Here is a 10247-nt window from a genome sequence, read left to right as displayed (position 1 = left end):
TGAGACTTTAATTAACTAGAAGTGTATTTCATATGTATGTAACAAAAAATCGTCGAGTACTTTCGCTTTTGACGGTTTTCCGTTCTTTTACATTTCGATTTTTTTCTTAGCAACACGTGTCTGTCAATTAAAATCATCTGATAAGATCGTTTCTTTTTTTTTTTTATCTTCCGCTGAAAGGATACTCTCGAAATTCATCGGCGCAGAAAGAGGCATCGTTTACTTGGCTCGAATAACCTACGCATGCTCTCCCACCTTTTTCCGCAAAATTTTCATCCATTTTTCGTGCCATCGTGCGCGATGGCGACGGTCGGCGAACGCGGAGAAGATGCACGGCCGCCTATGCACGGGCGGATCCGCGAGGCTGTGCACTCGCAGTGCCTCGAGGGGGGCACTCGCTCACCCGCTCGCTCGCTTACTCGCGCGGGGCACCTTCTCCCGCCAGGTACACCCATGTTCACCAACACTCGTGATCGCGCACAGACACGCGGAATCGCTCGTGGACGCACGTATACACGCGCACACATCGCTTCGCTTCCTTCTCGTACGCTCGACCGGCCGCAACACCGCCGCCGACATTCGTAGTGGTTCGTCGGATCCCGGCTCGGCCCGAGTAGCAAGTCACCTCCGCTCACCTCGGCAAAGCGCGCGCGTTCGACTTCAGTCTGCGCTCGGCTCGAGTCGTGTAGCATTGAAACGCGCATGAGGTAGAGGACTGGCAGAGGCAAGGCGGATAGGCGCGAGCGGGCCGGTCGCGCGTTGCTGCACCACGAGAATCCGCGTGCGTATTATTCGCAGGCGGACACGTGACATACGGAATGATCGCGCGCGACATTGAAGCGGTACGGTACGGTGTGATCCGAGCGAGAGTAATTGCGGCGCAGTGATCGGGGATCGGAATATAAGAAAATAGCGCGGGTCGCGCAGTGTCGGGTCTCTCCCGGAGCGCAAAATAGAGACGAGGAGATCGGCAGTGAGTGCTACGGACGGATTTTGCGCGATCGAGTGGCGCAGGAACGGAACGTGGTATTATGTCACACTCCCACGCGAGCGACGGCTGTCGCTGCCGTTTCTTCCGCCGCCGATGCTGCTGCCGATGCTGCTGCTGCTGCTGCTGCTGCTGCTGCTGGCCCAACGTCCTCGTTGTTTGACATTTCCGCGGAGCGCCTGACAGATCACACACGCGTGCGCGCGCGCGCTCGCGCGCTCGCTTCATTGTGGATTGTTCTGCTCGTCCGGTCCCGCCTTGGTGTGCCGATACCGCCGTGTCGCTGAAATCGGAGTCTCACGAGATATTTTTCTCTCGGTGTTTTTTTTTTTTTTTTTTCTTTCCCCTCTCGGCGATGTCGCAAGAGCGCCGATCGACTGTGACCTCCCGTCTCGACGATCTTCGGCGATCGTGAAAACTCCCGCGCGATCGAACGTGCGCGCCCAAGCTGTCGCTCGTGCCGTCGGCTCGAGAAATCGTTCCGGATCACGCACCGCCGTACAAACGATCGACGGATCATGTGACTGCCTGTGGAAGGAGAGGAAAGAGCAAAAGGCACAGGTAAATAAGAGAGAAAAGTCATTCGACTCGCGCGCGCGTTTTCCACGAGCGAAACCCGACCGCTCGCGCAAGCGTCGTCGAGCGGTGTCGCGTATCGGTATGGCACGCGATAGGATTCGACTCCGTCTCGGCGCCCGTAATCGGCTCGGCTTGGCTCGACGGCGGCGGCGGCGGCGGATCGATCGTGACGCCCGGGTATGAAATCGGTAATGAGCTGTAAATCTCCGGCGTGTAACATCGTACCGCGTGTGCGGGTGAGTCACACATCACGGATACCGACGGTACCCGCCGACACACACGACGCACACACATGTACATATATGCATAGCGCAGCTCGTGTATACATATACATATAATATACGTAGACGGCACCTTCGTCGGCGTATTCTTTTCCCTTCGGTAGAAAATCGAAGGAAAGGATAATAAGCGAGAAATACACTCTCTCTTACCCGCCGGCCGGTTCCGTAGTTGGCTGCGCGCGCGTGGGCGTAAACGAGAGAGGAAGAGAGAAAAACGGTTGGTCCGATTGGAGAAAGAAGAGAAAGAGAGAGAGAGAAAGAGAGACAGAGAGGGTACAGAGCGAGTGGAGGCGATTTTCTGAAAAATCTGCGGTGAAACCTTCGTTAACGTTCGGTTTAGACCTATCTGCATGCTTACGTGCCGTCCAGAGCCCACGGCGGATAATCCCATTTCGAGCTGATCGATTCGATGCGAAAATCGCGTCCGATACACGGCGAAAGCGGCCGATTTCCTCACGAAAAGCCTCGGTAGATTTCGATTGTTATTGTTGAAAATGCTATCGCGTTGTCTGTCGAGAGATAAACAAAATAGATTTTTTAATTTGATTGAGCTTGATATCGACGAAATACATTATGGCATGATCGAGCGAAGATAATTTAACATTTGAAAAGAATAGAACGAGTAATTATCGCGATTGTCTTCTCGGCGATGGCGCACACGTGCAAAAATCGATACTCGAATCGCTGACGCGGCAGAATTGTCCTCGCGATTACGCGAATGACTCCTGAAAATCCTCGATGGAATCGTGCACGCGATCGATGCGCGGTATCGCCTTACTGCGACGCGGAACGCGTATCTACCGTGAACTAAGATCGAGGAACGCTGCACGGAGAGACGGCATCATTATTATGCGAATAATCAAAGTTTTAGTTCTGTCTGACGCATGCAGGAATTCAACAATTATCGCTACACCCACCTCTTTGTAAGATGCGAGCCCGTTAAACGAACGAAAGAATCCGCTTTAATAATGAAAGGAGAAAACCTTGTGCATATTTTCGAACGTTATCTTGCACTGCCGTTCATTAATTTCAATATATTCGAACAGTCCTGTTTATCGAGTAATTAATGAAATTTCAATGAAGATGAACGGATTTATCAGTGATAAAATCTAGAATGTTTCGCTTAGTTTAAAAATTTGAGAAAAATATCTTTAAGAAACTAAAAGAGAGAAAGTTGAATGCGCCTTGAATGATAGAGCCTTGAATTTACCCAACATGCGTTTATAAAATAATATTTCAGTCTTTTGCTTTGAGAAAAAGTTGTGTTAGCATTTGTTTTCAATAATAAAATTCTCATTCTAATTTTTTTTTATTTTTCCCGTGAAATAAAAAAAGTTGTATTGATATTTATGGACGTTAGAGTATTGAAAAGTGATTTATTACTTCTAACATGCTATACAAATCCATTCGCACAAGTTTTCACCAGAATAATCTTGCAAATTGTAAAATCGAAGCAAAATTTTCACTATTGACTTAAATACTTTTTTTTATCTAGATAGAATTTTATTTAACATAAATCTTATAGGAAAATGAAATCTTTTTCATCAATCTAATAATTCTAGCGAGCAATTCTGAGGACGACTCGCGCTGAATCAGAATTAATAAATGAGATTGAATAATTATACCATTCAGTTCCTTTTAATTTCTTGTTGCGTGCAATTCTTGTCAACGCCGGAGTTTCGTTTAAAGCAGCCTCTAGCTTGCCGCATCTTTAGATCGCGTAAAACTCCGGGATCGCTCGTACGAGATATGCCGCGTTTATACATTAGAAAGTATGCCGTAATACTGATTTATACCTCGTCGATTTATCGGGAGACATTTCTCGGATAATCGCGCTAATCGTCCGCACGCTCATTATATCCGTCGCATTATAGGCGTGCGTTATGCGTCTTCTTCGTGCATATCTTACTTTACGCAATCCAGAGATGCGTATCGTACAGAGAGAGAAAGAGGGAGAGTGAGATAGTGATGCGGGGAAGACGTACAAACACGTCGCGCGCACTCGTGAACGAAAACAAGCGGCGTAGAAACTAATAATTTAGCAATTTTTCATGCGGCGATCCTTGTCGTCGTCATCACGCGCGCATTCCTCCTCACTTTCATAGCATCGGCATCGGCATCGGCATCCCCGCGCGACAGCCGATGCAACGAACGAACACACACCGCATCGCGCGTCCGTATCGATCCTCGCATTATGATTATTACGTTATGCGTCTCGCCGCGATACGACGTATGCCTTCGCGTACACGCCGCGCGATCCCGCGCGACTCTTTTACGATTTCGTCGCGTACATTGCACGCGCTCGCTATAGATCTCCGCTGGAACGAACGCACCGCGTATTATGCCGTTCAACTCACGCTCGTAGGTGGTGTTATCGGTGGTCGTTGTACGACCAGTGCTCGTTCACGCTAAATAAAAAAAAAAAAAAAAGACAAACCACTTCGCTCGTTTCATTGCATTCGTTTTATTTCCGCGCGGAAGTTACAGCTGATACGCACGACGTATCTCTAATTAACAGTGATAAGAGTTATGAATCTTCGACTTGTGAAAGGTACTGCAGAAAGTCTCCGATTACGTTTAAGCGGGATGGGCGCGGCGAACGCTTCGAGTCGGTCGCCGGATAATCGAGCGTGGTGCGCGAGCGTAGTGAAATAGATCTGCGAGTATCGCGTTTCATAAGTTTTCGGTGTTAAGACGATCTCGTATGTGGCATTCCGCGGCGCTTAATTGCGCCTCTCCGCGCGGGCGAAACGCGGGCGTTTTACCATTCGTGACCGCGCGGGACCGGTAATTTACTGGCGATTGGTCGCTTTGTGGCGATATCGCGGCGGTTACCGGCGTGATTAACGTCCGATCGCTTAAACGGCCGGAATACACGGCGTCCCGATCCCCAGTAGTCGACGATTAATTCCTCGAGGGAATTAAAATTACAAAGTTGTTTCTCTCGACCGTGTGTGCGCGAGTGTGTGTGCGTGTGTCGGTCGAATTTATCAATGGTCAATTAAACGACAGTCCGCCGGCGATCCAGTTAGCGTTCGGGTATTTACAGGTTTTATGTCGCAAATTTCTCCGCGTCTGTCGTCATTATAAATAGCCGAAACATCAGATTTCGCGACGTCAAATAACACTCATTAATTGTACACCGCGGAATTTTTCACCTCGAGTTGTAAATATTTTTCCGCGATTCGATATCTTGCAAATTCGACGCGATTTCATCGTCATTCGTCTATGAGCGAATCTGCCCAAATTCTTGTAGTTCGTTTTTTCAATCACGAGCGAAAAGGAAAAATAGAATCGCGAGGATCCAATGATTATTTTTGTGTTGCGGTAACTCACGCGCGAGTGATTATAGTTATTTCACAAGTACCTTTGCACGACGGTTATTAACGCTCAATCGCCGCAGCGCAAATAGAAGTCGATCGGTTATCCGTTGCCGATCCGGATGCCGATCGTTATCCGACGCGACTTTTCGAGCCCTTCGATTACGCGGTGTGCCCGTTAACCCGTTTTGCGATTAGAAATTAAATGGACACTTTCATTAACCGCGACTTCAAACTGCATTCGGATCGTTATATAATATGGAATTTAGTTGTTCCGTTAGCTATCGAACGCGCGTATATTGAAAGTCATTGGAGAAACTCCGCTTCGAGAAAACGTTCCATAATTCTGTCGCAATGACACAAGTATAAAGTTACACCGCAATCGGATAAGCGGAAACGCAAATTAATTCGTTAACTCATAAAACTATCAAAAAACATAAACGTCTGTAAATTAAATCAATTTGCACCACGCGGTGCTAATTAAATATTCACTATTTTTGTAGTTTCTATATCAATTATTTATATTATTATTTGAAAATCGTTATTTTATTCTATTTATCCGTTAGCAATAATAATATTCTAAATTGATAATCATTCTCGTAGTCTTTTTGTTTTTGTTCGTTTCATACAGCAATATTTCACATTTTTATTATCATTTAAATTGCGAGGAATCTACTTAATAGTGCATTATTTTCTGAATATACGTAGAGATGCGTATGATTACTAATTAAATAAACAAATTAATTTTTTTAATTGAATTTATTGAGAAAAATCCTCCTCGAAGACCATATTTTATAGTCTTTATAAATATAAAGTACGATCGAGTGAGCGGAAGCGGAAACATTAATTCACTAACATAAATATATTACAAACTAAGTCGGTTTAAGTCACTCGCAATGTTAAACATAAACATTGATGATTTCTATAATAATTATTTTATTAATGGGAGATTGTCGCGCGCGTGTTAAGTTCATTCATCCGACATCGAAAATAATTCCACTTTAAATTCACACCGATCATTGGCATGCATGTCGCGAGGAGGGTTTTTTAACAGCACCTCTATATCGATTCTTTAAATACGCACGCGTCATTAACAGGCGAGTAAATGAATTTATTTTCTTAATTAACAGGCGGTGCGCGTGCATCCTCGGAGACGGCGAAGTATCGCGCTGCGGATCGTTAAACGACAGACGATTTCGCGTCGCACGGACGTTACTCGACAGGAGACACGATGAGCATCATCGTTGTGAGTGATCGTTCTTACGTTCCTTTGTGCGAGTGAATCACTGAGAAAACAAGCGAAGAAAAAAAAAAGAAAAAGAAAAGAAAACGAAACCGGACCAAGAGAGGGAGTGAGTGCATCAACGCATTTGTGTGAAATGGATGGTACGCCAAGGAAAAGCGAAGCAGTGCTAATATATGGATGCCCATGGGTGGAACTTGGCCGAAATGTGCCAGCGCTACCATCACGCTATACCGGCGGCAGCGGCGGCGCAGAATTCTTCGCCAGCTAGGGATCACTCGACTGCCATCGCGCAGGGCCTGTCAACCGCCGTGCACATCGATCAAACCAGTCCATCTTATTCTCACTATACGTAAGTTTTGTTTTCTCTCTCTCTCTTTCTCATATTTATTTCATCAATTTATACCGGTTCATGCGTAACGTAGAAAATTTCCGCAAGACGCGTAAATAAGGTAACAAACTTTCTTAAAATATTTGTCCGAAATATTTTTTTTTTTGAATTTTAAAATCACGTCTGATACACCGAATGTGTTTAAATATTATCGCGAGAATTCTCGGCGTTACTCACGTACGATGAATGCGACGCAAAGTGTATTTCGCAAATCACACATAACTTTCGTGAAATTTGTCAAAACGAAAACGTTAAAGAAGGGGGCGAAGTCGCGTTTTTCGGCGCGCGTGGCCGAAACTCCGTACATCGCGAGCTTATCGGGACAATCCGGTCTTCTTCCCCGCCATCGTTCTCAATTGTATCGTATATATTAATAACGATACGGCGAATTAGGGATAAGTATATACGACCGCGCGGTCAGGACCCCCGTGATCCTGTTATTAGCGCCGGCGATTAGGGGAAGATGATCCCCGGGCAAATTGCGGGGGCGTGTACCGCGCGTGTTTGGTTAACATAATCGCCAATCGCGCTATCGCCGATCCGTGCGAGTCTCTCGACGAGACGGAGAGAGGACGATATACATACATATATATACATATATATATATATATATACCGAAGGGCGATGAGATGCGTTTCTCTCAACCCTCGTTGGGATCGCACGCGCCCGCGCGCCGTTTCCCTCCTTTCTGAATTTTCTGACTTGCTCTCTCACTCTCTCTCTCTCTCTCTTTCTCTCTCTCTCCCCTTCTCCTTCCCCTGCGCGTGTCCTCGAGACGTTGGTGTGTTGGAAATCCATTAAATTGCAGTTTACGCTCGAGATTCAATGTTTCACTATCATTACGTCGTACTGCGAAGGCAAAGAGGATAAGAGCGACTCCTCCCCCCCCCACCCTTCTCTCTTTCTCTCTTTCTCCCTTCCAACCCTTTGAGACTGTTAAGAAGAGGAGGTTGAGAAAAAGTGCCAGTCGCGGCGTGCGTTTCTAACGTATCGTATAATTTCAGCTATTTCTTATCTCGTTTGCCCGCGAGTCTTATTTGTTTTCTTACGGCGATATTTGTGGGATGCTGCGAGAATTTTATGTTCAACGTTTGCCGATCGTGGATTAATAAAAATCTTAACATTTGATCTGATGCGATGAGAAACACAAAGTATCGCGGTAATATAATATTAATTAACTAAGAGAATTGTACTTTTTTGCTATTCTTTCAGTTTCGTAAAATTTAGTTGGCGAATATCTCTTTTTTTTAATAACTTATAGTTTGAAAATTATTAATGCTTCGGTGTTTCTGTTATGAAAAGATGGACACAGAATGATTCTTAAGAAAATAACGATTTTGAGGTGTGTTCTACACACATTTTAATTCGGGCTTGATAATTTAAATTTATAAATGTGGTAACGCGCGGCTAGAAATTCCACGCCGGAGGCAACAGCGTAGAATTTTTGACCGCGGTGCTTCCTGACGACGAAAATCAACTCCATCAAAATGATTTCGCCGTTCCATCCGTTGCTCTCGGCTGTCACACGGATCGCAAACCATGTCATGTTATTTCATACGCACGCACGCATGCAGGTACATTAGATATTCCGGTAGTAGATGTTACGTGAAACTTTATCAAGAAACTTCAAAATCCGGAGGCCAACTAAAATTTATTTGAAGTGTTTATCAAACATAAAGTCTGATGTTAATTCTTAGTTGCATTTGAAAAAATTTTTCAAGCAATATCTTCAATATTTTTAGACATTCGCGCGTATGAATTTATAATGTCGCGCGGAAACTCTCTCAGTCCTGAGCTCGCTTGAAACATCACAGCACGCGGTTCTGCAATAATATCGATATGTGCTCATTTATTGATTGATTCCCGTATTTACGTGGTTGAAGAAAAATTTTGATAACCGCGATTGAACAACTTCTCATCTTCTACCTTGACTACTCCCTCGGCTTGTCTGCGCTACGTGCATCGCTGCCTTCTTTATAAAATATGCTATACTTATCGCAGACAGTTATGTGCACTTACTCACATATACTATAATTTTGTTTGTGTATATTTTACATTGATGCATCATAAACGTAGTCACATTCACATTTTTAACGTGCTATCAGTTTTTCGCGCTTGAGTGAATTTACATTTCAGAACATTTGATAATAAATAATAAATAAATAAAGCTTTCTTTCTCTCCCCTCTTTGGATTATTATCTTCTGAAAAATTTAATTCTCATTTCCTTTATTTATTTTCTATTCAAAATGATGACATTAGTTGTTAATTAAAAAATCAGTCACGCTTGTTCCGGGTAATCGCATGTCGCGTGCCGCGACATTTTAATTTGAAGATTTGCGTAAATACGAATCATATTATAAACTTGATGTACGTACATGATAAAAGTATAAAAATTTCATAGATTAGTTTCATATTTCTTTTAAGTACAGGGTGTCCCAGACTTACCGTATTACCCGTTAATGGCAGATTCCTGAGGCCATTTGGAGACGAAAATCTTAATACCAAAATGTCAAGGCTACTATAGTATTTAAATTGCAAAGGCTTAAAGTTTACCAATAAGTTTGTCAGAATTTCGCGCGCTCAGGGTCCCTACATCGCATCTCGAAAGGATCCTTGCACAATACTTTATGTAGCAGATCATACTTCGTATCGATAGTATTGATTTTCTCTCATGACATGAGAAACGTCATTTGTCAATGGCACGACTGCTTTGACAGTTCGACGCGCATCGCGTTTTAATACAATTTAGAAATTATTATCGTTAGTAAATTCGTTAGTATTGCGAACAATGTAAATAAAGTGAATAAAGTGAATAAGAGCTGAGTGAAGTGAATAAAACGTATTGAATAAAGTGTTGTGCAAGGGTTCTTTCGAGATGCGATGTCCCTGAGCGCGCGAAATTCTGACAAGCTATTGGTAAACTTTAAGCCTTTCCCATTCAAATACCATAGTAGCCTCGACATTTTGGTATTAAGATTTTCGTTTCTAAATGATCTCAGGAATCTGCCATTAACGGGTGATACGGTCTTCAAGTCTGGGATACCCTGTATATACTAAAAAAAATCTAGACACAATTCTCGGATTAAAAATTATATAATTTTTATTTTCGCATTGATCTTTACGGAACATCGCGCGCTGCAAAATTTATTAATAATTTGCTCCAATCATTTTCTCCAATAAAGACATTAAATATTGCAGTATTGAAATTTTCCGCACAATCAACACATTTATCTATTTCACACTTCAGACAAACTGATAGTATTATTTTACGAAATACGTGTACGTTGCTTTCAAATTTCTATAACTTTTGGCTAATATTGTACAGCCAACGCAATCCTCAACTCTCGTTTCTTTGCGTGATAAGAATTAATATCTTAACGATAGTATGTCACCGCGCTAGCCTACTCGAGCAGGCTCAATTTGCAAATACATCGATTATATCGA

At 43.7% G+C, this 10247-nt stretch overlaps 1 protein-coding gene across 11 annotated transcripts in view; it reads left to right on the top strand.

The window, feature by feature from the left end:
• Positions 1–10247, top strand: part of Sox15 (Sox box protein 15) — a 50175-nt gene that overhangs the window by 15860 nt on the left and 24068 nt on the right. For 9 of the 11 annotated variants that reach the window (XR_010891256.1, XR_010891255.1, XM_067359380.1 and 6 more), the window contains one exon: positions 6299–6763. Coding sequence is in view for 8 of the 11 variants with exons in the window: in XM_067359380.1 (XP_067215481.1) it covers positions 6588–6763 (176 nt within the window). In the remaining 3 variants the exon portion in view is untranslated. Of the gene's footprint in view, positions 1–507; positions 1550–6298; positions 6764–10247 lie in introns of those variants that run through there. The other 2 variants (XM_067359383.1, XM_067359384.1) reach the window with 2 other exon arrangements.

The sequence above is a fragment of the Linepithema humile genome, chromosome 7 (assembly GCF_040581485.1).
Source record: "Linepithema humile isolate Giens D197 chromosome 7, Lhum_UNIL_v1.0, whole genome shotgun sequence".
NCBI classification, from domain to species: Eukaryota; Metazoa; Arthropoda; class Insecta; order Hymenoptera; family Formicidae; genus Linepithema; species Linepithema humile.
Note: the sequence above shows the minus strand (reverse complement) of the source record. Positions and strands in the feature narration are given on the sequence as shown.